Source organism: Thamnophis elegans, chromosome 1, assembly GCF_009769535.1.
Source record: "Thamnophis elegans isolate rThaEle1 chromosome 1, rThaEle1.pri, whole genome shotgun sequence".
NCBI classification, from domain to species: domain Eukaryota; kingdom Metazoa; phylum Chordata; class Lepidosauria; order Squamata; family Colubridae; genus Thamnophis; species Thamnophis elegans.
The window spans coordinates 91,601,455-91,628,676 of NC_045541.1; the positions used below are offsets into that span (position 1 = coordinate 91,601,455).

The window sequence follows — 27,222 nt, forward strand, 5'->3', positions numbered from 1 at the left end:
AATTAATATCATTTGTATTCAAAGGACAATACTATGTATGTAAAAATAATGCACTTATATAACTGCATTTTTCATGCAGCCCTCCTCTCATTTTCAAATAGCCTGAGTCTCTCTCAATTGTTATTATATTACTGTAGGATGCAAAGGCGTTCCCATCTCCCGCATTATAGTAGCAGAAAGTGACAAAACTCTAACCAACCCTTTAGGGGCAAATTAAAGGAGCAAAAACATTATTACAAAATCACAATTCAAAATGAATTCAACAGGCTTGTGTATTGCAGCCACACCCAGCAATATTGGGTTCCTGAATTGCCTAGAATATTCAACTTTTGTATATGTTTCTGCTTCTGTTGCTTCTTCCATAATAGATGATTGGGAAGACCTAGCATGGTGGTATAATGTATGAGAAGAATCAAGGACTACTAGTGGATCATCAGCTAAACAGGAAAAAAGCAAACCTGTATCATCTGGGCCTACATTAGAAAAAATACTGCATAAAAATCATAAAAGCAATAGCACCATCATGGACAGCACTGTGTACTGTACTTTAAAAGGGACATGAAAAAGCTGAAGGGGGTTCTGAGGAAAGCTACCGGGATGATAATAGAGTCTGGAAATCAAGTCCTGTGCATTAACAGAGTTGGGCATGTTTAGCTTTCCAAAGAAACAACTGCAGGGAGACATGATCATGGTCTATGGATATTTGCAAAAGTTTCCTTTGCAGATGGCAAACGACTTTTTCTGTGGGAAACAAGAAAATGTTCATTCTGAAGTTACAAGACATTTGGTAGGAGGACTTTCTTGATGGCAAGAGCTAAACAACCTGCCAGAAACATTGGGGATTTCTCCATGCTTTAAACAAGGTTTGGGTAGCTTGGAGATGATTTAGTGGTTCCCAGTATTAAGCAGGAGGATTTTATTATATGACCTAAATGATCTCTTTCAACTTATCCATGTTATATTCTATATCCCAAAGAAAAGTTACATAAGAATGTTTAATGTCAGACATAATGTTGACACAACATTGTCTTTCAACATGTAGAGGAAGATCTCATGCTGGTGAGAGAAAATGCTGTCAATATGGCTGATACTGGGCAAATATTTAGTTTTAATCCTACATATTTTACATATGCTGTATGTGCTATTTTATACCTATCTTGTTTTGTCAGTGTTGAATATTATACGTTTATAATTTGAAGGTACTTCTGGCATGAACAAAGAAAGACACAATAATCTTATACTATAAATAGGGTTGTGTTTGAAACTCTGGTCCAACAATAATTCAGTTGTGTCAGTTTAATTACCTTTTATAACCTGCATCAGGGACATGCCGGAGATAGAGTTACATTATAGAACAATAAACCCAAATAAGTATCAGAGATTCCAGCTTATTCTTTCATAGTATCTTATAGAAAAATGTATGACTGTCCTTTATTATTTAGCAATCAGGCATAGAAAATGATTTCTAATATTGTATACTTACATTTTAGGCCACGACAGAGATTCTATCACAGCCGCAAATGAAGTCAATACAGCTTCTGCTCAGTACAGCTACTTTAAAAGAGAGCTTAGACAGCACTGAAGATGGGAATTCACAAAATGTCTTCATGAACACCCAAATCAGTAATACTGAAAAGTTATTGTATTTAGAAAAGCTCAGCCAGTCCAGAAAAAGAAAGTATGAATATTTGGAAAAAGCAGTGATATCAGGAAAAATGGAAATGTAATTGTTTCTAAATGCATGTCCTTGACTTGTCTCATGCTTGTTACATTCAGTGCTTAAAATAACATCTTGTGAAGTGAGAAAAGTTGAACTGTTCTGGTAATCTCAAAAATCCTTGATTTCTCTCCATTCCCCAAGCAGAGATTGATTATTGGGGTGGGGGGATATGTATACATACACTTTTCTTTCTCACTGCTAATCATTAGAGGGAAATAAGTGCAAACAATATGAAGGTACTAAATGTAAATCAGTTCTCAAGCTAATCTGTATTTTCATGGTCCAAAATCCTAACACAGTATCTTTGTGGAGTTTTCCAAACTTAGAAATAACCTTTAGATACTATAGATTATTATTATTTTAGAAAAAAATAGTTATTGAAATAAGAGAAAATACTTGTAGCTCAGTTTCAAATTTTGGCAGTGGTTTGCTGTCCGAGCTTGTTTCCATTTACTTTTTAAACTTGTTTCCATTTAGTTCTGTTATCAGACTAGGTAACGTCGTCAGCGCATTTATTTAACTCAGCTTGCTACTTTTTTGTTTCTCATTTTACATCACAGAAAATATTATTAAGATTATAAAAATGGAATTTATTACTTCTGCTGCTATATTTAAACAACCTTGTAAGGCGATTTAATGAATGCCTTAAAATCCAATTATTATTTAGTAAATCAATAAAGAAATTCACAGAATTAAACTGAATGGTTTATTGTCATCCATTTTCAATGTGATAAACTTATAAATGAAGAATCAAGTATCTGACAAACTGAGAAGACTGTTTTTCACTTGATTCAAATTTTGTTTCCAGAAGTTCAGAGTGTCGTATAACTGCTGCCACTGCTGTTTTCCAAAGGTCCGATGTGTGCTGTGACTAAAGAAATGTAAAAAACAAGAAAGTAACAAAAACGTTACATTTTTCTACTTAGAAAATACAAGATAGAATCTAGATTTTTTTTTTAAAAAAAAAACCTTTTCAAATTGTTTATAGCAAGCCTCAGCTACTCCAGGATTCTGCAGCTGCAGTTAAAAACCATAATATAGGACTCATTAGTATTCTCGCCACTGTTTGGCCATTAAATGAAATGTGCTGGAAAATAGGACTCTTTCATTAAATAAGCTAATCACATTCAGTCTGAACTTTAATAAAATTATGATAAATAGCAACTATTTAACTACAGGAAACAGATAAGAATTATCTTACTTCTAGTTAAAATATTAAACAGATGTATAAGTACTATAATCAGGACAACATTAAGATGGTGGAGAAAAAGACTGAGGACTCACCTGGCCACTACTTTTCTCTGGGTTTGATCAATTTTGCAATGAACCATCTTTGTTTTCACAGCTATATAACAAAACAGAATGAGATGTAATGAATTCCTTTTAAAATTCTACAAAATATCCTTGTAGTAATATCTTTTCTTTCAATGTGGGTTTATTTCAACCCAGGAAGAAAGGATTATTACCAGGAAGTATTTTATACATTAATTTATTTAAAATAAATACAATGCGCTTTTTTATTTCTAAAATTATATTCAACATTGCAGAAACTATACATGGCTATTAAAGCAATTGTGTATTTCACTTAAAATTCAGCTTTAAAAACTCTTACAACTGAAAAACGTATGTTCAACAGAAGTGAATTATACTAAAAATTGTGTTTAACAAATTATCTTACCATCAATAACAAATGCTTCCACATCATCAGCTCCTATCTGAAGTTCCTGCTGCATGGTGTCAAAAGAAATGTCCTTATTTTCTACTGCCATTCCCATGAAGGTAAGCAATCTCATTTTTGCCATGTTCTGTTCATGCAGCAGACCTATGTTAAAGAATACTAAGATGTAATTACTTGCGTGCAGACTCTGACAAATAATTTTCTTATAACATGATTTAGGGAAAAATCATTTTTATAACTGAGATTCTTTTCATAAATTGCAGAGATTAATGAAACACCACAGTACCAACACACCAGTACATACAAAATGTGAGCGCTATTTTAACAGTTATAATATTTTCAGAATTCTAATTCAGTGAGCAACTTTGCCAATTTGAGTGCCAATTTAATGCTTATACAACTCTACCAAACATTGGTAGACCTAAGTAAAGTTCCTCAAAATATAGGGCAGACAAAGAAAAATCTCAACGAAAGTTAGGAAAATACATTAATTATATTTTAGAAATTGCCAAAGTAAATCCAAATGCACAACAAATTGTTATATATTTGAATTAATAACATTGTTATATTAATATAAGAGCAGAAAGCAGATTGCTACCAGACACAATGCTGCATTAATTAGCAATAATTATGATGCAGACTATTTATCTGGCACAGATTCAACAAAAATGTGATCATCATAACTCAACCAAACAGGGTGCTCCAGAAACTACAGCTAACTGGGCTTAATAGAAATCTACAAGCACCAAAAATCAATTAGTTGTGCATTAACTCTAATTAACAAATGCAAATGAAGCATTAATTACCCCTTTAAAAGTAAAAAGGTTGCCTCTTGTCTGTATGATGAGATTTAAATGTGAACATGTTAGGGTGATTCACAGTTGACACAAGATAATACAACTGTTGGCCTAACCTGTCAACTTTAATAAGGCAATGCATTGTAACAAACGGATGCCACCTGTGGGAGCCTTTCCTGAACAGATTTTATAGCTTCATGTGGCTTGTTAATATTTTTGAAACAAGGGGAGATGAGCAAGTAAAAGAGAAGGAAAAATAATTTTTAAGAATAGAAATATTATTGTAGCCCTTTATGGAATTCTTCACATACCAGATGAATTAATAATCGTAGTTGAGTTAAATGGATTGACAAAAAAAGAGGTATAAAATGCATTCTGTGCAATTCCCTGTATCTTAATATTTCAAAAAATCACATGTAGCCTACTTATTACTTATGTATAAAGGCAACTGGTTCAGTTTCATGTATAAATAAATAAGCTAAACTTGCTTGGAAAAAATGAATATACTTATCTGAGCCTAGTCTACTATATAGTTATGGATCTAGCAGAGGCTTCTTTTAATACAGGAAGAAAATGAAATTACATTGGCCCATTTCTTTTCTACTTGAGCCCTCATTGCCATCTTTAATGCTTCTGGAGAGAAATCAAACTTTTGAAGAAAAATGGATCATAGACAGAAGGACAGATTTGCAAAAGTCACTGTTTTACTTTATCTCCTCAAAGGCAACAACACCATGTTAAGGGCAAATTTGTGGATCTAATCCAATGTCTTCAAGTGGATGAAATACTAAATTATTTTAAAAATTCTACAGTATTCATTAAATGATACAAGAGCAGTGGCATTCCATTTTGTATTTGCTTTAGAATTACATTTTTTCTTCCAATGGAAACAAATTGTATTTATTTTAGAAACTAAAACCCACAAAAATATTAAATCCAGATTTTATGAAAATATCACAGGTTTGTGACTAAAAAGCTGTTTGATTATTTTCATCTAAGTTCCATTTATTTTGGTGTGCTGAAAAGAAATAAAATATTGAAAAAACTCCTAGACACCATGATTTGCCACAACATGCAAAATTGTCTTCAAATTTATCAATTTTTTAAATTTTTGGTATTTTTTTATATTATGGGTTTTTAACCAAATTTAAAGTCCAAATTATTATTAATTAATTCACATAAGTGCATTTAAGATATAAAATGCCAAAAAAACCTTAAAGGGTTTGTCTGAGTTATGTAAAAAAAAATATAGCACTGTAAATCTGATGATCAGCAATATATACATAAGCTAAGCAAGTTTCAAGTCTGTGATTCTAATGGTAGAAGGGGTTAATCTTTCCTGAAGAATCCAGTGGGAAGGAGACACAGGGCAGATAGCAGCATCTCCAGTCAGTGCAGTGGGCGTGCCAGCACTGTGACATCTTGTGTACAGACACAGAGATGCTCTCTCCTGCATGTCATACTTATGCACGAATCATCATCAGATTCTTGTTTCCAGGCTGTGCACACTTTTTCATCGCAATTCATGTTAGCTTGTCATTCTTCAACTGTTATGTTATGGCTCCGCGAAAGTGTATTAATTCGCCAGACAGTTTCTGTTTAATCTGTGGTGAATATACAGTGTTGAAACAACAGCAGAATATTACAGACTTTGTGAAAAAAGTATACTTTGCATAATTTGGACTAAAAATTGGAGATCAAGATAAAGTTTGGGCACCTCATAAAGTGTGCAACGGTGTATTGAGGACCTCTGAAACCGGTTCAAGGGTAAGAAAAAATCTTTCCATTATGGAATTCCTATGGTATGGCGAGAGCAAAAGAACCATAGTGATGACTGTTACTTTTGTTCATGCAATGTGAAATGGTTTAATTCCAAATGGAAGCATTCCATTTCATACCCCAATCATCACTCAGCAATTCGTCCTATCCCCCATGGCACAGATATACCAGTACCCAAGGCCCCTGCTACCTTGGAAGAGATACCTAGCTCCGATGAAGGTGAAGTCATACTTGAACCAGATGACGAATCAAGTTCTGACTCTGAAGATGATACAAGACCAAAATTGTTTTGTCAGGAGTAGCTGAATGATTTGGTAAGAGACTTGAATCTTCCCAAAGATGCCGCTGATTTACTTGGATCAAGGCTGAAAAGCAGGAATTTACTGTTGCCAGGAGTGTCATCTTCATGGTTCAGACATCATGAAAAGGAGTTCGTTCCTTACTTCGCCCAGGAAGACAAGTTGGTTTATTGCATCGATGTTGAAGGTCTGATAGGTCAATTTAAAATCCAATATGATTCAGAGCAATGGCATCTTTTTATAGATTCTTCAAAAAGAAGTCTCAAAGCAGTTTTACTCCACAACAGTTTTTATGCTTCCATACCTGTAGGTCATTCCGTACACTTGAAGGAAACCTATGAGAACTTGGAATTGGTTCTTTGTGAACTTAAATATGAAGACCATGGTTGGCAAATGTGTGGGGACTTGAAAGTCTTGTGCATGCTGCTCGGGCAACAAGCTGGGTATACCAAATACCCTTCTTTTCTGTTTCTATGGGACAGTCGAGACCGATAAAATCACTGGACCAAGAACAGTTGGCAGCCAAGGGTGCTAGCAGTCGGTGAAAAAAATGCCCTCCGAGAAACTTTGGTACCTTCCCATAAAGTCCTTCTACCACCTCTCCACATAAAATTGGGATTGATGAAGCAATTCGTAAAATCACTTCCAAGAGATGGAGAATTCTTCAAATACTTGGTCACCAAGTTTCCATGCCTGTCGGAGGCAAAATTGAAGGAAGGTGTGTTCGTCGGACCAGACATTAGAAGACTTATAGTTGATAAAGAGTTTGTCAATACCATGATGGATCCTCAAAAAGAGTCGTACAATCGTACAGAAAGTTTTAGGCAATAACAAAGATCCTCACTACAAAAAGATCGTCAGAAGAATGCTGAAAGCATTTCAAGCTTTAAGTTGCCTGATGAGTTTGAAAGTGCATTTCCTCCAGTCCCACCTTGACTACTTTCCTGAAAATTTGGGAGCTGTGAGTGAGGAACAAGGTGAACGATTCCACCAAGACATTAAAGAGATGGAAAGGAGATACCAGGGAAAATGGAGCATTACAATGATGGCAGACTACTGTTGGATGCTTCAGAGAGACATTCCAGATGCTACTCACAAGCGTAAATGCACCAAGGAGCCTCACAAGGAAGAAGAATCAAGTTTAGTATGTATAGGTGAGCTCATTTCAGTTCAAAAAAGGAATTTCATGAAAATATTGTAATAAAACTTTAATTTTATAAGTCTATTTCCATTTATTTTGAGGTATTGCCTTATTTAACATAGTTACCTAAATTGTCAGGAAACGTGATGTCCTATGACAAAATGGAGGTCATTTTTGGATTCAGCGCACCGAAAAACATAAAGATTATGTGGAATAACCAAAACAGCTCTCGAAATTTTTTTTGCAGACCTGTGTATTTATTCAGTACTAATATCCCTAAATTGTAATGCAGTAATATAAAAGCCTGCATCACTGAACAATTTTTGCTTTGTCGCTGACCCTTGTCCTAAAATGCTGCAATACAGAAAAAGTAATTTTCATGCATGCAATTACTTATGAACCAGTGCTCCTTTGAAACAGTCAATTACACACCAATGGGGGAGTGTCAAAGTGTTAATTACTACTCCTTTTCTTTCCATGGTGTATAAATAAAGAGGGTGCTGACATTAACATTCCATCACAAAGCTTCATCCTATGAAACATATTAACTGTGATAGAATGTGGTTTGATAGGTTTTAATACATTTGAAAAAGCTTAAGCTTGCATAAGAACACTTAGAAGTATTTAATTTTACTGTATTTTAGTACCTTAATGGTTTCTAAACAATGTTTGCACACACAAGACAGGGCACAAGCCTGTAACCAGCACTAAACTCCAAGACTGTGGTTAAAAAAACATCTTCAAGCAAAGAACATTTGGGACGGGAGAAACCAATTCCACTCACTGTGAATAGTAATGTGCAACTGTTCTAAACCTTATTCTTCAGAAGAACAATGCTAGGATTTTTAGGTGCTGTAGCAGCACACTAAATATATCAAATTTGGGAACCCTTTGATCTAGGGTTGATCTAGGACATGTAATTTGAGTTCCTTTACAAAGTTTTCAAATTATCTATAGACTACTTTATAGAAAGACAGATTCATTTCTTTATATGCCTGTTTACTTTGAATGGTCCCAATTAATATTTTAGGAAGTTTTAACATAGTTTATTACTATAATATGTGGCACAGAATTGACATCCCAATTGATACACCAGGAGAATACCAAATAAGCAATTATCAAATCACATTTTCATTTTGATACACTTTGGGACAGTCTTCAATTGAAAAATAAGAAACAAAGGTAAATCACATCTGTGAGGAAGCTAAAAGTAGTTTATTCAATGGTGCATCTGAGCCTTAACTTAGCTGTAGTGTGCAAATACAATTACAGAAGATAGCTGGGTTATAGGTCTTACTGATGAAAACAGAGGTGAAACAATACCTCTGCAAACAGGAGTTATTACAGCCTACTACAGAATAAAGAGAAGTATCCCATTCATATCACTCTTTCCTGAACAGGCTAGGATAGGTTGAACTTAATAACAACATATATTTAAGAAATAAATAAAAGGAGGATAACAACATTCTTACCAAGAGAGTCAATGAAGTCCTTGTTGTTTTGATAAAAACGGACATAGGATGCTAACTTGGCGCTTACAAAAATGGTCAAAAGCTATAAAAAAGAAAAGAAAAAGAAATTATCAATAAATCCAATAGGGTCAAACAGCGATGGCAAACCTTTTTTGGCTCGCATGCCATAAGAGGGGGGAGTGCAGGGGGGTTGTGCGTGGGTGTGTCACACCAATAATGCAATGTGCAACCCCCACAGTGCGCATGCAAGGCACTCCCCATTTTTTGCATGCTTTTTTCGCCCTCCCCAGACTCCAGAGGCTTTATAGGAGCCTGGTGAGGGCGAAAAAGGCTCCCGAGGCTTCAGGGAGGGCAAAAAATGACCCTACAAGCAAACCATAAGTCACTTCCGGTTTACTCATAGGGTCGGTTTCAGCCCTCCAGAGACTTCCGGGACCTTCAGGCGGCTTCCCTGAAGCCTCCGGAGGGCTTAAACTGATCCTACGAGCAAACTGGAAGTTCGTTCCCAAACTTCCGCTTTGCCCATAGGATCGTTTTTTTGTGCTCCGGAGGCTTCAAGGAAGCTCCTGAAGCCTCTGGAGGGGCTCCAGGGGGGGGGGGGATGCTCTTTTCACCCTTTCCAGGCTCCTATAAAGTCTCTGGAGCCTGGGGAGGGCGAAAACTGGCTTTAAAAAAAGCTGAACTCAGCTGGCCAGCGCGCAAATGTGCGCTGGCCAGCTGACGGGGCAACAGCTCACGTGCCCTAACAAATGGCTCCGCATGCCACCTGTGGCACAAGTGCCATAGGTTTGCCATCCCGTGGGTAGAAAATAAAACTAAATTTAATTCAATAGGCATTTCACAAACATTTTATTCAGAAGTGTGGATAATGTGCAGCTCACTAGATCTTTTTGAGATGCAGAAAGGACACAAAAATTGCCTTAATAAACACAATTAAAGTTTATTTAATCCAATAGTTCTAAACAATATTCTTTGGACACAAACATCGCCACATTTTGATTTTCTCAACACATAATTCAGGAATTTTACATGGCCACTATAACTAAAGACATTCCTAAATGAGGGGTTAAAGCAGTAATTTAATGCATTGTAAAGCAATTCTGTGTTTTACAATTCCAACAGAAAATGTCCACTTATGTGTTCAACGTCATTGTGTCCACCTCTTACTGTTCAGCATTAATGATACCAGGCAAAATGGCCAACTCTCTGAGTTGGTGTAAGGTAGCCTCATATATTTGGTGATGTATTAAAGGTGCTTGATTAGAAGCCAGGAGACTTGAGTTCTAGTCCTGCCTTAGGCATGAAAGCTAGCTGAGTAATTTTAGGTCAGGTACTTTCTCACAATCCTAAGAAGTTTAAAAAACCACTTCCAAAAATGTTAATTAAAAAAACCAAGAACTTATTCACGAAATCAGCCTTGATTTAATGGTCCATAACAACAAAATACTCCTATGTAGTTGTAATTAAAATTGATTCAATTATATGAACTTCATATTCAAAAATATCTGAAAAGTTGATATGAGAGGTAAAAAAACCCAGATTTGAAAATGGCCTCAGAGGCTGCTTCCTGAGGCAATCAAAATTGTCCATTCCTCCATCATATATACACATACAAACATGCACAAGTAAAAGTGATATATTTAAAACAGCTATAGGCATCATGGTGGCTATGTACTGAGGTCACCAAAGAGGCAATTTTTGCCTGGACTTCTTTTTTGGGGGGAGGGGGGCATTATTTATAGCATTAAAAGCCATAAATCTTCTTTGTGGCCACCCCAAACATTTGGAACAGCCTCCCACTGGGAATCAGAACAATTTCTACCCTTTTAATCTTCGGGAAGGCTATGACCATCTGACTCTTCCCCCAGGGATTGAGCTGTGAGAATGTTAGTTTGGCACTTGAAGGGAAGGGTATCTTTATTTTTAATTGTGTTTTCTAGACTGCTTTGAGTTACAAGAGTTATTGTATAAGATAGGTAGCCATAAAAGTCCGGTACATAAAATAAAAAATAAATAAAAGAAAATAGGGCTCAGATTTTCTAGCTGACATTTAGCATGACATGCATGAGCAGAAATAAACTATGGTTAGATTATTATATCCGTCTTTCATCCTGGGTCCAGAAAATAGTTCACTTTTCTCTTTCATTAAGTGGAGTTTCCATTGTTCAGAAAATGTAGGTTATACTTATCCACAATCAATTTAAGCAAGATACTTTCTTCAGTAACTTAAAATTGGACTTTTTGAAACTAAGTATTATTCACATTAACCATGATTTGTGAAATACAGGGAAGTGGAAAACAGGAAGGGAGAAGCAAACTGGGGGGGAGGGGTTACGGGATAAAATACCACCAGTATGCGGACGATACACAGCTGTATCTGTCCGCCCCGTGCCAACTCAATGAAGCGATGGACGTGATGTGCCAGGGCCTCGAGGCTGTTAGGGACTGGATGGGGGTTAACAAGCTTGTACTCAATCCAGATAAGACCGAGTGGCTGCTGTGTTTCCCTCCTACTAATTGGCCAAGTGTTCCACCTCTCAGGCTGGGGGGTCAAATAGTACGCCCCTCAGATACGGTCCACAACTTGGGAGTCCTCCTGGACCCACAGCTGACTTTTGAACACCATTTGTCAGCTGTGACCAGGGGGGCATTTGTCCAGGTTCGCCTGGTGCACCAGTTGCGTCCCTACCTGAACCGGGAGGCTCTCACAACAGTCACTTGTGCCCTTGTGACCTCCAGACTGGAATACTGCAATGTGCTCTACATGGGGCTGCCCTTGAAGAGTATTCGGCGACTTCAGCTTGTCCAGAATGCAGCCGCGCGAGCGATCGTGGGTGCGCCTCGGTTCACCCACGTAACACCTATCCTCCGCGAGCTGCACTGGCTGCCTGTGGTCTCCGGATACGCTTCAAGGTGCTAGTTGTCACCTACAAAGCCCTTCATGGTATTGGATCTGGGTACTTGAGAGACCGCCTACTGCCAATTACCTCCACTAGACCAATTAGATGCCACAGACTAGGCCTCCTCCGAATTCCATCAGCCGGCCAGTGTCGACTGGCGACTACCCGGAGGAGGGCCGTCTCTGTGGCTGCTCCGACCCTCTGGAACGAACTCCCCGTGGAGATTCGTACCCTCACCACCCTCCAGGCCTTCCGCATAGCCCTTAAAACCTGGCTGTTCCGACAGGCCTGGGGCTAAAGACTCGCTGCCCCACTTCGAATGGTATGATTGTTGTGTTTTTTAATTATGTATGGTTTCTATGTTTTTTGTAACTTTGTTTTTTTTTTCCCCCTCCCTTTGAGTTGTGAGTCCCTTTCAGGGAAAAGGGCGGCATACAAATAAAATTAAAATGAAAAAAAAAAGAAATGAAATGCATGCATGCCCAATGATAATTTTAACATTCTTGCTTGTTTACAGCACATTGGGATGTAATTTATTGCAACCATTAAAATTGACAGAATTCATAAGAAAGTGGACTTAAATCACTCAAATACCTTAGCTAGAATATCTAATGTTCTATTATACCAGTTTTATAATTTTTAATAATACTTACATCATGGATAAGTTCTCCTTCCAAAAATTTGACTGGCTTTAAAGCAAGAAGATGATCAAAAAGAAAGGTATTTGGATCCTTTAGAGCACGGACAATACACCTAAACAGAAAGCAATTTTGATGTTATTATTGGATTACTTCATTTTACTATTTAGCAGAACATATTCCTGTAATAATTTACAGATTACAATCCATGCTCTTAGATCTAAACTTTCTAAAACTACAACTTAACAGAAAAAAGAAATAAGGAACAATGAAGAAAAACAATGAATTGTACTTAAATTGAAATACTCTTCAATGTTTTGGAAGATTATATAACATACCCTTGTAAACAAATTATTTCCTATTGCCAATATTCTAAATGCCTGAAATCTGCATTAATAAATTAGTAGTAATAAGACCCCTGCATTTTCTACATATGTGCATTTATGTCCTTTTCCCACTCAAAAACTGTTTTAGCTGCATCTCTTTTTGCCATATGTTTAATACAGCTTTACAAAGATACAGAGGAAGTAAACAGTTACTCCTGAACAAAATCCTCCATGAAAAACACATGATTTTACATTACATTACCTGTGAGCATCAACTCTAGCCTGAGATGCATTATCTTCTGTGTAACTTCCCAGCAATTCTACCATGACTTTTGCTGCACTGTCACTACTGTGGGTGAAAAACACTTCTTTTGAAAATCATTTCATAAAGGCATTATAATATTATTATTCTAATGCAAAGCACATGGAAAGTTACAATTTTGATGTAGAAGTATAAGGATAAAGAAGCACCGTGAAGTTATTCAATTTTCCTTTTAAAATGTGGTTTCATAGTTAACTTTATACAGTAATTAATAAAGTAATTTTATACAGTAATCTTAAACTGGTTGTAGAAAATTGTCTGGTTGTAGGAAGCCCTTTTAGATAGAAAATACTAAAACACATCTGTATATAATTGTTAAGAAGCAAAGTAAATGCTAATATTGCTTAAATCTTTTCAATTCCTTTTTGGAGGGGCAGAAAAGTTAAGAAAACCATACAAGAGCCATAAAAACAGTACAGAATATTGATAGAGTAGTATTATATATAAAAAACCCACCTCCTACGGTCTGTTGAAAAGTCTAGGCCTTTAAGCCTTTATAATAACACAATATTATCAGGGCCATATGGACTTCAGGGGCAACGCGGTGCCAGGTGTCATTCCTCAAAATGTCAGAAAGGTCGTTTATAAGATTGGCAATGCTGGGTGATACCTTTGGAAGATTTCTAAATTTCTCATACCTTAAAATATAAGTACTTTGAATGATCTCTTGAGCCTAAAGTTTTAATAATAAACCACAAATTTTCAAATATAATTTTGATCTAACATCAATTTATATTTGATTGGCTGAGTCTACAAGGCCATTTCCTGCATTAACTTGTTCTTTTTTTTTGGGGGGGGGGGGAGATCCAAGATAGAATTGTCAAATAAACATTCAAAATCAAAATTTATTATTTTACCCATCCATCCTCTAAACTCGAAAAGGGGAAACATCAAAAAATCCAGCAGAATAAATTTCCACATGTGTCCCTAGAGTGTGTTATAGAATTTCTCTTCAATATTGTAATATCCTTAGAGACTCTTACTCAAGAATCTATTTTTCGATCTTGTAACAATCAATCACTATTATCATCAAATTTGCTTTGAAGAAAAGGCTCATTAGTTTTCTGCAAAAGAACCTGAATGGATATTACATTGTATAAATGTATTGGAAATTCACGTTCATAGTGAGAAAAGGAAAACCACTAGCACCACTATCATGTAAATAGGAAAAAAAAACCATCAACAGAAAAGTATGATCACTCAGTACAACACGATGATTAATGCATGTACTCATTAATTCAGCATAAATAACTCCAGTATCACTTTAGGAATGGGAACACAAAGAATATTTAATCTATCAATCTGTGAAGATGTTGGATAACCATTTGTCTGAAGTGGTGTAGGGTTTCCTGCCTGAGCAGGGGGTTGGACTAGAAGACCTCCAAGGTCCATTCCAAGTCTGCTATTCTGTTCTGTTCTATTATATTCATCTAAGAACAAGAAAATACAAAATAAAATCCAGATTTTTCTTCTTCTTCGACTTTTCCCTTAGAAGGGGCCTGTTGCTTAACCAATAGATGGTATGTGGAAATTATCATTTATTCTAATCCTGAAAGCCTAATATCTTGCTATTTAACATTTGAATTCATCATTAGTAATAAAAGTACTTTCTATTCTGTTATCTGCCCCTCAATCCTACCCATCTGGTTTTAACAACCACATTTCCTGAATATTCAAATTGATTCAAACAATCTATTTAAATGAAAAAGTTAAAGCAGTCTGGAGTCAATCCTATGACTAGGCCAAAAACCCCTTTACTAGAACATTGATCCAGATCATTTCTCTCTAATTCCTCTCTGGGTCCTGCTGAATATTTTCCTATACTATGCCATTCTGGAATGGATTTAGCACTTCCCGGAAGAGTTTTGTCCAAAATGGAAGACCAAGATGTTCCAAAAATAATAAAACATATTTATTATAGACTTAATGAATTCCACAGCAACCAAATTAGTCATGACAAAGGTAAACAAAGTTTAAAACACCTTGTCTACATATCTTTAACTATGGATTCAACATACTTTAAAAATTGATATACATGCACTTTTTTTACCTCTTCTTGCAGTCCACCAATACATCATATAGCAGTCGAAGAACAGTGTGCTTTTTCTCCGTGGTAAGATCCCAATCTGAAATCCATTTTCGAACCTATATAAAATATTTAAGATAAAAAGTATGTTTTTATTGTTGAGCAACATCATTCAATAGTTGGCTTTTGAAATGAAAACATTTCTAAAATAAGGTATAAGAATGTCAGATATTATCTAGTTTCAGATATCAGATATTAGCTAGCTTGTATGCCTTTAGGTAGTCTTTGCTTACCAATGATAATTGAGACTGGGGGCAACATCTTTAAGTAATAGTAATAATGTGATGACATATGACTTATGATAGAGGTTCAAGCAGGCTCAGTTGCCATTGTTAGGGGAATCCTGCATGGTCGCAGCATCCCACAGTCATGTGATTGGCATTTGCAACCTTTGACCAGCTTTCCCATTGATTTTGTTTGACAGTGACAGTCACAAATTATGATCAGATGACCATAGCATGCTAAAATGCCATACATAAGCCAGTTATCCAAACAGTGATCACATGATCATGAGGATGCTATGATAATCACAACTAAAAGGACCTGTCATAAGTACCCTTTGTTCAGGGCAGTCATAATTTTGAAGTTGCTGAACACATGATCATTAAGAGAGAATCAGTACGATTTTATACTTATTCTTCCAGAAATAGTAATATTACCATACATAATTTATTTGAAAGCAGGAAACCAAACTCCAATTGAAAAATATCTGCATCCAACATAGTACCAAAGAAGTGGATTGGATTTATTTCTACTTATGGAAGGCACCTGACCTAATGGCAAAAACATAGCAGCCCTAATTCTAATCCCCTAACTGCCAGTGTTCTAGAGTCCATCAATCCCCTCAAATGTATTTTAAAAGAATCAGTGGAACACTGGAAGATGGTGAAGTTAATAAAAACCTTATTTACTCTCCATCTTCACAACGATGGACTGCCTGAACAGTTTTCTCAGCATATGATCCTGCTACTGAGTATGATCTCTGGATACAAATTAATGTCTTTTTAAAGAATAATTTTAGGAACTCTATTTTAATTCGTAATTTTGTATTAATTAACCTGCCCTCACCTGTTAGGTCTAATTGCTTACCTGTTCCAGTTCAGTTGGAATGTACTGTACAGCACCACAACTGGAAGCGACTTTAAGAAGGCTGCAGTAGACTGTATACCTTGCAGGGGTATTTTTATCCATCCCATGGAAGAGGTTACTCAACCTAAACAATAATGAAAAAATCCATTTTCACCAATTTTTAAGTTTGCTAAAAGCAAACATTTTTACCATCATACTGAATTCTGTGATACTCAATAATTTTTGACCCTTACAGAATATTATTATTCCCATTTCACTACTCATATGCAGAAGTGTGAAAAAGGTTTGTAGAGTCTTACAAGACATCCAGATTTCTTTTACCAGAGATTCTTTATGTAATGAAAAACATACTATTTTCTCCCAACAAGACACTTACAGCTGAAGCCTGAGTGAAGGCCGTTCACCTTCCCGAAATTTGACTAGTTTCTCACACAAACTTTCAATCAAAGCCTCTTGTTTGTCAGGTTCCAGAATAAGAAGCAAAGATACTACACTGTTCATCACACTTTCAACATCTATATGGAAAACAAAAATTCACATTAGAAAAAAGTTCTTGTCTTGTAGATATGTAATCAAGTATTCCTTGATTCATCTCTGACACTAGAATGGCAATAAATTTAATAGCCTCACATAAATCTGAGAGCCTCATATATAATTTAGCTGGCTTGGCCAGTATAGGCTAGTCACATTAGGTTATGAACTGATACTTTTTGATCTTGATTAGAGAAATGAACAAAAGTTTGTCAGCACAATTGTTCAAGAAACACTCTTCCAGAAAGAATCAGAACTATAACAATACCCACTAATCCTAAACTTCCAGATAGTCGAGAAAGTCTCTCCCAAACTAATCCTGTCTGTAAATGTAATGCAGCTCTCAATCTCCATGCACCTTGCCACTCCTCATGTAAAGGGTAACCTTTAAGATACTCATGTTACAGGAAAATACATCAATGTTGTTCGGCTTGTATTCAACTCCCACTGTAAATTATCCACCAGTGAGTTGAGTTCATTTATATGTCCAATCTAGGCTAAAAACTGTATGGAAAATACAATTAATTTGTAATGTTCCTGGTCTTTACATCATTTCTATTTCTTTCATTTTCGAAACATTTACCAAAGCATCTGTATTGTACAAACCTTTGTCGTCATCTTTTAGGCACACATCACATGCTTCAATAATCTGAGCTAAATCAATATGAAGTCCACCTTCTGAATTCTCTTCAGAGATTTCTGCTCCCTTGGATTTTAGATAGGCTCTAAGTTCTGCAGCCTTTTAAAAAAGAACATTGCCTATGAAAACTGCACATGCTCAGTAGCTCTAGAAAAACTTAACAATTATAATCATTACTTGGTTAATATAAAATATAATTTGTTACAGTACATAGAGTAGTGTAACTGGAACTAAAATTTTACCATAAAGAATTGAAGTAGTCAAAATTATCAATTAAAGTCAGCATGGCTGGAGAACAAACTGATCAGCTAATCATAGTTTAATATATAAGAATAGTAATGGTATTGGTACTATGTACAACCTATATATTGAATAAACACACGACGGTTTCATAAAATTTTTTCTATTCAAGTCTATTTTAAGCTACACATAATATTTGACATTTAGCTTTTTTAACCTGTATTTTATTATTTCAGGCACACAAAATAGTATATAAGTATTATATCAAGATACAATAGCCTCAATCATAATTGATTCCATTTTATGTCAAAAAGAAAATCATAAGGGCTCAAATGCCTAACCAGGAATACCAGAAGTTAGGAATGATGCAAACCAGGATCTAGTTACTGATAACTGGGGAAAACTTCTCAAGGCCTTTTGAATTTTCAGTTGTTTTAACAGCACCAACTTTACTAATCTTTCCCTATGAACATGAAAGGTTCTGCAAATGGTTAAGCAGAAGTGAACTTTGTGTTCAATTCTGACACTGAAAACAAAAATCCTAGGCTCAAAAAACTATTTAGGACTTTCTTCTTTGCTTCAGTCCTGTCTTAGGGGTGAAGTGCTAATAGGGGTAAATAGACCCTGTACTGCATGTGAAGCCAGATCCACATAATTCCTGATCAATGAAGCATTGTTAGAACAGGCAGACCGAGTTTGTCAAACTGGTAATGCAAGGGGGGGGCAGGTGTGTGTGTCTGTGTGTGTGTGTGTGTGTAAACTAGGAAAAAAAGGCAGCTGGATGAGAAGCAGGAAGAGGAGGGAGGACCAGATTCTGGAGAAAAGGCAACTTAAACGGTTATCCTCCAGTGGGATAGGTCGGCAGGTAGGTAGACAGGTCCTGCTGCAAGCTATCAGCAAAATATTCCTGATAGCCAGCCAGCCAGAGTTGTAGTCCTGTCTTACATTCATTCCTGAGTCCCAAAGGTGCTTCCCCGCCACAACTGAACTTGCTGTTTATCCTTGGAGATGTTTCGCTTCTCATCCAAGAAGAACTGAAGAAGCTCCTTGGATGAGAAGCGAAACGTCTCCAAGGAAAAAACAAAAAAACCTCTTCCAGTTGCCCCGAAAGGGGGGGGGGCGGAGCCATGACCTGGATGACAGAGAATCTCCATAGATATTCATTCCTAAAGACTGGGAATGAGGGGGGGAGGGGAGATGAAAAACGGAAGGCGCCAACAGCCTCAGGAGAGAAAGCAACCGCTTGGTAATCCCAACCTGATCTTCCTCCGTGATATCGATAAAAGCCGGGACGCTCATGGCCACGACAGTCCCCACACCTCGCCTCCACCACACTCTCCGGGCGGAAAAGGCCGCGCCATTCTAGGGACGTCATTTCCGTTTCCGGGGCATAGATTCCTCCCCCCCCCCATTGCTGTTCCTCAGCGCGCTTTTACCTTCGGCGGGCCCTCCTGGTTCTGCCAGTCTCTCTGGTAGTTGCGCTCGCCCGGTTTTTCCGGCATTTCGGTTAAAACGACGCGCGCGTTGCCCATCGCAGTGCGGCAGGGATTGAACGCTGATGATGATTAGTATTATTGTTAGTGTTAGTATTTTACTTTTATTATTAATATTATTTTGCCTCTAATAAACAAGTTTTTGAACGGTTTTTTTTAAATGGTGAAATGAGGAAACAAGCCTCGTTTTAAAACCTTCAAAGCATTGAGGCTAGGAGAGTTTCGCCCGTCTGATTTTTTCTTCTGCGGTTAGGAGATACTTATTTATTTTATTTATTAGTTTGTAAAACATGCATAGGATAGCAGGTATAAGTATGAACATGGACATGAACAAAGGAAAGTAATACAAATAAACGGGACAGTAGGACAGGGACGGTAAGCACGCTGCATGCTCCCTTTGATTACACAAGTTCAAAAACGAGCCTTGCTCTCAAGTTCGTGAATTCATAAGCAATAGTTTCCCATCACATTTATCATTAGCTAAAGCAAGCCCTGCTCCCCCAGTACAGAAAGCCATTTTTGTGCTTTCTGCTTAAGCTTGGGGATCGGACATGTTGATCGGGGGGAGTGGGGGAACCGTCCCTTCCCCGTTTTTCATCTAGTCAGTTCCGGCTTGATTGTATTTTTTGCCTTCGTATTTAAATCTATTTGAAAACAAGTCATTGCTGAAACAAAAATTCAAAAATTGCGTAGCAGGGTGTTGCTGTTTTAAAAGATGGAAGGTTGTCACATGAGGTGTACTCATTTGCTTTGGCATAAAATAAGGTACTTTGCTTTGTGCCTCCAGTAGTATTTTAGAAAAAGTTTCACTAACTTACTAATGCTTCCTCTGCCTTCTTGCAGGTGCTTATCTGGAAGCAAGATCCATTTAAGTACAATAAAGATAGAAAAAGAAGGGCTGGTAGTTTACAAATGTGGGGTGTAAATCTGGGCCTTGTTTTGAAGTGTGAATTCCATCCCTGAACCTTTTTCCAGGGATCTGTTAAATCATTCTTTTTCATATAATATAGAAGATTGAAGGTGAAGGAGGAAAAAGAAGAAACTTTCCTGCTTCTTCCTTCCAGTGCTGGGCCCAATGAAACTAAAGACGGGAAAGAAGCCTCTATACCAGGGAATGTTTTGATGTTTAACTCTTGACAAATTAAGGCATAAAGTGATAACTCTGGGTTTCCCCTAGTGATTGTTTACAGCAGTCATGATCACTAAAACATATTTACCAATGTTTAAATAACAATAGCATTGACTACTATTACAGGAAATTAAATATTAATTAAAATATTGCTATTTCATTTTCTTAAAAAAACTGGCATTTCTTATATACTGTTATGTAAACCACAAAGCACCTTTTCTGATTAAGATCTGATGCTAGATCCAATATTAGAACTGTTTTAAAAAGTTTCTCCCGGTCTTTGTATTTAGAATGTTTTTTTTTTAAAGCACTATGGTACAATTTGAGTAAATAGGGGAAGTTTTGTCTCTATTTTAAAGTATGGAACTATAGAACACGAAATAGCAGTTGAGATAAATGATTCTGGGGGACAAGGTTATGTGGAGGATGGACATTTCATGTAAGTAGCAGGCTGAGAAAAGGTGAAAAGGTAATAGGGTAAAACTTTTGCTTAGTGAATATGAAGGAACCTAGTACAAAAACCCAGTCTGCTGTTTTCCCTTAATATTCCCATATTCCGTTATAATTTCCATTCTGTTTAATGTGTTTTTGGAGAAAATGGAGATGATATTGCATTAAGTATCCTATTTTAACATTTGAAGTAGCCTTAAATTATGTCAATTATTATACAATAGTTGTAGTGGAATAACTGTAATTATAAAATACAAATTTACCATCAGTTTTTTGTTAATGATTTTTATGCTTTTATTGTTGTTTGTGAGTCACCAAGGATATGCCAAATAAGAAGCGTGGCTGCAAAAAAGCTTTTAAATGAATAAGTGGGAAACAGTCATGATGTTTTAGTAATAGCAAAGATGAAGACAAAGAAATGTGGAAGTTACCTTCTCATATTCCTTTTTTTTTAATGACTTTCAAGAAGCAAAAAAAAATATCTCAGGATGATTTGTCACATATGAGAATAATGTTGAGAAGCAGCCACATATTTATGCTTCTGGAAAAGCAGTTTCTTAGGGTAAGGATGAAGAAATTCAAAAAAAATATCGAAATTATTAGAGAGGGCTATACTGTCAAAATGTAGTAGTAAATCTTCAAGATGACTAAATAGTTATATCTGACTATATATTTGGCTATAGCTTCTTAGAATATTCCCTCCCTGATCTATAAAATCATTGGCTTGCAAAGTGGTAGCTACTTAAAAAGCAAAGAGTGTGCATAAAGCTTCTTACAAGGCATTAAAATGGAACTAGGAAACATAAAGGCACTGGTCAACCAACATTGATTCATTTCATAATCACTTATTTCAGTCATGCTCCTTGAACTATACTGGAAAAGAAATGTATAAGCATATTACATTACAATAACATAAATCATCGTACTTGTATTTGGATTTAGAGCCTGTGCTATGAGACAAATAAATTGTTTTCATAGAGTTATATCACTACAAAAATCCACTCCAATGACTTTGTTTGGTTCTCATTCTTGTTACAAAATAGCAGTTTCTATGGATTAATCTGTTACCATGAATTCATAATTTATATTTAAGTTACTACAGACCAGTGATTTCTAACATCAAGACCTAAAAATAAAAAAGCACAGAAAGCACTTGATATTCTTGCCACCTAATTCTTACATATTTGCAGCTGGCAACACTCTCAGAACATAATTACTATTATCAAGCAAGAGCAATATATGCTCCAGTTAATTTCTTTTTAGGAGTTGTTCCTCACTTTATAGTATGCTTGTATCTTGCACTGATTTCAGTGGAGCCCAGTCATATCTGTTATTCCAGTTTTTATTATTTTTATGAAGATGTTGTTCCTTCTTGTCCTTCATTGTGCTGTGTGCTTTGCTTATTTTGACCTTAGGTAGAGAGAACAAATATGGTGCCTGGGTTTCAAAGAAATGGTCCTTGGTAGTCACCCCCTTTACTATAAAACTAGAGACTCTACAATGACAGTAGAAATTTTGAAGGTGTGCAAACATTATATACATGGTGATAATGACCAACTTTGGCTATAAATGAGATGTATATCAGAGAAAGACAAAGAAAAAAAGATCATTGTTCTTCCAGAACTGAAAAAATTGAGATGTTAAGAGGATAAACAGCCCAAAGGTGCTTTTCTCAAAAGGCAATTGGACTTTGTTTTTTTTTTTTTTCTTGAAAAAACAAAGTCCAGTTGCCCCTTTTTTAAAAAAAGCACCTTTGGATAACCATGTCCTGGATGACTGAGAATCTCCACAGTCGAGGATAAGCAGCAAATCAAAAATGTTTCCTTCATCTCTTCCTCGATGAAAGCTGATCACCTATGATCAGCTTTCACCTAAAATACAAAAGCTATGTGTTTTTTTTTTTACTTAACCTGAACCAGCAGAATTTTTGAGTCTTTCATAGATTTAGTAAAAGTAAGACATACTGTTCTTGACCACCAAGATGGATTAAGAAGAAAATAGACTTATACTTTGGAAACAGGTATCACCAATGTGCAAAGCACACATAAGAAAATGTTATGGTGGGAGCTCAAGTAGTAAAAGAAGAGAACTGGTGCTTGGGTTTATAGAACACTGCAAAATTTACAATGCACAATAGGTTTAGTTGCTTTGAGATTCTGCTCATGATGGAACAGGCTAAGGATATCTACAAGCAGAACAAAAATGAAACTTTAAAGAAGTTTTTCAAATCATAATAAAATTTCCTTCAGTGCTTTAGAATGTAACCAAAAACATGATATGGAGAACAAATAGCAATAGCAGTAGACTTATATACCGCTTCATAGGGCTTTCAGCCCTCTCTAAGCGGTTTACAGAGAGTCAGCATATTGCCCCCAACAATCTGGGTCCTCATTTTACCCACCTCGGAAGGATGGAAGGCTGAGTCAACCCTGAGCCGGTGAGATTTGAACTGCTGAACTGCTGATCTAGCAGTAGCCTGCAGTGCTGCATTTAACCACTGCGCCACCTCAGCTCTTAAGTGTTGTATAGCAGTGCAATGAAGACATTGTGGAGAAAAATATGTGCGCACTGAAGAATGGCTATGGGATGATTTTGTAGATTATTTTGTGAAAATCCCTGCAGTTACTTAGTTTAAAACTGTTTTGTTAGCAAGGTAATACTAAAAATAAATTGATCTAGCTTCTCAAAAACTCTAGGAAGAAATCATATTCTTTCAAAGAAGATCAACAAAACCCTTTTCTGTAGGCCCCACATGCATAAAATGTAATGCACTTTTATCTCTATATAATTTGCATGGTTTTAGAGACATTTTCATCAGAAGAAGCACATTCTTACACTGCATAACTCTTATTAATTCTTTTCCTAAATCCTGCTGCATTAACACTGTTGGCCTTATCACACACCATTCTAAAAACATCTTTAACCCTGAAGACACATTTGGGAAATTAGTAGAACCATGGGAAGGAGAGAAGAGAGGCATCAGAAAATCTTTGTTGTGTGAACATATTTCTGTTCATTTGCTCAGAGACTCTGTTGGCTCTGTTTTATGTTTCCTAATTGAAGAAGCACTTTCCTGTTTTATTCAAGTAGTGTTACTTGTTATATTTGTTTAGCATCAATAGATAGAATGGGTTTTGCATTTCAGAAAGGAGAAACCCCTTATGTAAAAGAGCAATATGTGGAGTTCATGACCTTACAATAACTTTTCCCAAGCAGCAGGGCAGTCCTACAGTGGAATGCAATAACTTGATAAGTTGTCAGACTACTAATGCTAACAAGGTTGAGTGGATCAGGAAGACTTTTATGATGGAATGCGGCTGCGGAAAACAGCCCTCCCCTGAAAATTGGGGAATATAAACTGGAGAAGAAATAGTGCACCTAAAGGGCTCTGTCCAACTTCTGCCCAGTCAGGTTTCTTTCATTCCGTTGGTTAAGTTTAAAGACAGAATGCTGGCATTGAATGAATATGTGATCTCCAAAGTAGATAACATACTTTTTAAAACAAGAAAATGGTAATAGTGGTATTCACTGATCCTGATCTATATTATTTATTTTATTATTTTATATATTTGTATGTCTCATTATCCAGAATCATTAATAAGGTACGTTTTACTCAAATTTAAAACAATAACTCAAGATGTAATGAAAATCAATACAATTATATTAGAATAACATAAAAGATCACACTGAAAATTCTTGCTCTTTATGTCATTAGGGCAGCAGATGATTGCATTTTATTTTAATTTTGTGAACATTCAAAATAGTTTTCATTTATGGCTTAAAATAAAATGCTGTTTTACTACGCTCTCATTTTACTCCTTTAAAATTATTCAATCTTCAGTCATTGTGAGAATTGTTCTTGCAAAACATTGAGTCATTCAGGTACAACTGAATTTTAAATTTTAAAAACTTGTGGACAAAATAAAAAAAGATAAGCATCTATTTTTCCCTCCTCTACAACATTTCTACAACAATCAAACATATTGAAAATGAATTGTCTTGGTCATTGTCCAAGGAACCCATTCAGATATGTGTTTGTTTGGGTAGCAACATCTGGAGTCCAAATTCATCCCCAAATAAATCCTTTTTTTTCTTTTTCCTTTGGAATTCCCTCCTCTGTAGTCTCTGAAGCTTAACAATGTCCAAGTTGGATGTTGTCCTCTAAACTAAACTAGATTCTTCATCTAGGCTTCAGTCTAGAATTAAATTCTCATCTCTTTGATGATGGTGGCAGGGAGGAGGACAGATGAGATTAATACAGAAATGGTAAAGACACTCCCCCCCCCAAGGCATTCAAGCTCTGAAATGAAGCATTTTATAATTATACAAGGTCTAGATTGCAGGGGAGTATGATTTTTAAGCACTCAGCACACATTTCTCCCCTGCCCCCGCACCCCATCATTTTAAGCAGACCAAAAGCTGTCCCTCTTCCCCTTCCATTGTCTCTTTCAGGGGGAGAGCATTGTTCTGTTTTAATTCTAGGGGAAATCTGAGTGCACACTAGAAACAAGCATCAGGAAACAATACCCCCACACACACTTAGAACGCATCATATGGGCTGAAAAAGTTTATAATGCTGTGTTAGGTAGACAAGAAGAAGAAAAGGTCAACAGCTCATGAAGTGAATAGCCAGATTATTTATTAGAACACCTGCAAGATTTCTATGTCGCAGAGCTTTTGTCTACAGAGATGCAAGGAGCTGATTATGATTTGAGGGATTTTAACAACATACTTGCATGCTTTTAGCTGGTATCCTAAAGTTCCTTGCTGTCACCGTCAGCTAAATGAACAATGGGGGCAGGGAAAGCAAACCAGTATTTTAAGTGTTCCATTTCAAACTGAATATAGACCAGGTACCTTTTGGAGTGATTTCATAAACAAAGCAGTTACTGAGGCAGCAAAATCAGCAGTGAAACTACTTTGTAAACTGATTTAACATGACCTGATAGTGTATGGAACATTAGAGCCTTGATTCAGCCGAGTTTTTTCTTTCACAAAATTGGTACCCATTGTATGATACATGAGAGAGCTACTATCCATTGAGACCCTGAAAGTTCCTGCAAACTTCAACAATTCAGATTCAAGGTCAGTATGATCTGAGTGAGAGGAACCAATGGGAAACACCTCTTTCCAAGATGTAGTTGTTCTTAATCATAGCACCTTGTCTGGGAAACTCAGCTGGCATTACAAACTGCCATTTTATTTATTTTCACTAAAAGTCAAGTTGTCTTCAAACTAAGTTCTACTCATGTCAATTTCTTGAGCATGTCCATTTATTTATTTTTAACAAAATGGGAACTGTTTGTTTACTATTGCCTCGGAGACATTTCTATTTCAAACCTATAATCATGCTACCAATAAAGGAGAATATTTATAACTCAGGGATGAAATGAGGGATCCTTGGTGTTGCTCTCTTTGCTTTCTTGTTTTCTTGCAGATGATTCATACCCAAACTAAGTAACATCAGTGCTAGGAAGGAGTGAGGTTTACTTTCAGTTCTATTTCTCAGGTACAGTATGTTCTAATGGTTTGCCCTGTCAGTGTTGGGGGAAGTGGTCTTGGAGATTCTTTCTTTGCGCTGCTTACTGTTAGCTTGTTTAACAATTCCTTGATTGGGGTATTGTTTTCTTCTTGATTGTTTGTCTAATGTTAATCTTGGAGTTAATCAGCAATCAATGCCCAGATAAGTATAGATTCAAGAAGTAAATATCCAATCAGGGACCTGCCAAACAAACCTATACTAAACAGCCCAACCAAAGAACCTCCAGGACTACTTCCACCAATACTGACAGGGCAATCCACTAGAACAGTAGTGGTGAACCTATGGCATACATGCCAGAGGTGGCACACAGAATCCTCTCTGTGGGCATGTGTGCTGTCACCCAGCTCTGTTTTGGGTCTCTGCCACACATGGACGCATGCCTCCTGCTGGCCAGCTGGTCTTTGGGTCTCCGCCATGCATGTACAGGGTCCGCATGCATGCATGGGGTGTGCACACATGCACCCACACCTTGCAATTTGGCAAGAGGCAGGTGCATGTGCAATGTGCATGGATGTGGCACTCATGTGTACGCTCCCACACCTTGCAGTTTGGGTGCATGCATGCACTTTGGGCGCTTGGTGCCTAAAAGGTTCTTCACTGGAATATAAACTGAGAGCAACGTCCCTCCTTACTAGCACTGATAATGTTATCTAGTTTGGGTAATGAAACATCTGCAGGAAAACAACCAAGCTTGGAGAGCACCAAGGACTCCTAGAGCCATGATTTTTCTTCTTTTCCGATTGCTATCCAGGTCAACCCTGCTTCAGTCAAAGTTGACTAGGTGGGCAGAGGGCTTCTTATGAACTGTTGGAAGGCATACATATGTATCTTATTTAGATACTATAGTTATCAGTATGAGAAATTATATGAGACCATATAACATGGTCTCAACAATTTAATAACAAGTAAAATACTTAGGTGATTCTTAGGTATCTCTTTTGTTTCTAATA

General features: G+C 36.5%; 2 protein-coding genes across 2 annotated transcripts in view; one reads left to right on the forward strand and one right to left on the reverse strand.

Moving 5' to 3' along the window:
- The window catches only part of CCDC73 (coiled-coil domain containing 73), a 46,392-nt gene extending 44,067 nt beyond the window's left edge, over window positions 1–2,325 (forward strand). Inside the window, exon 16 of the mRNA XM_032224169.1 lies at window positions 1,491–2,325. Within this exon, the coding sequence (XP_032080060.1) occupies window positions 1,491–1,727 (237 nt within the window). The 3' untranslated portion in view covers window positions 1,728–2,325. The remainder of the gene's footprint in view (window positions 1–1,490) is intronic.
- Window positions 2,326–2,412: 87 nt separating this feature from the next.
- Window positions 2,413–19,023, reverse strand: EIF3M (eukaryotic translation initiation factor 3 subunit M). Its single transcript, XM_032224181.1, has 11 exons — window positions 18,916–19,023; window positions 17,385–17,517; window positions 16,624–16,762; window positions 16,248–16,371; window positions 15,123–15,217; window positions 13,013–13,099; window positions 12,440–12,539; window positions 8,887–8,968; window positions 3,399–3,542; window positions 3,005–3,065; window positions 2,413–2,591 (listed from the first exon to the last, which is right to left on the reverse strand). The coding sequence occupies exons 1-11, from the start codon at window positions 18,955–18,957 to the stop codon at window positions 2,471–2,473; spliced, it is 1,128 nt and encodes a 375-aa protein (XP_032080072.1). The 5' UTR covers window positions 18,958–19,023; the 3' UTR covers window positions 2,413–2,470.
- Window positions 19,024–27,222: the final 8,199 nt, after the last annotated feature.

Coding starts and splice junctions, on each gene's coding strand:
- EIF3M (XM_032224181.1), bottom strand. CDS start 18,957: ATGAGCGTCCCGGCTTTTATCGATATCACGGAGGAAGATCAG. Junction 15,218..16,247: donor TTCCAACTGAACTGGAACAG/GTAAGCAATTAG, acceptor TATTTTATATAG/GTTCGAAAATGGATTTCAGA. Junction 3,066..3,398: donor GGAAGCATTTGTTATTGATG/GTAAGATAATTT, acceptor TTTGTTATATAG/CTGTGAAAACAAAGATGGTT.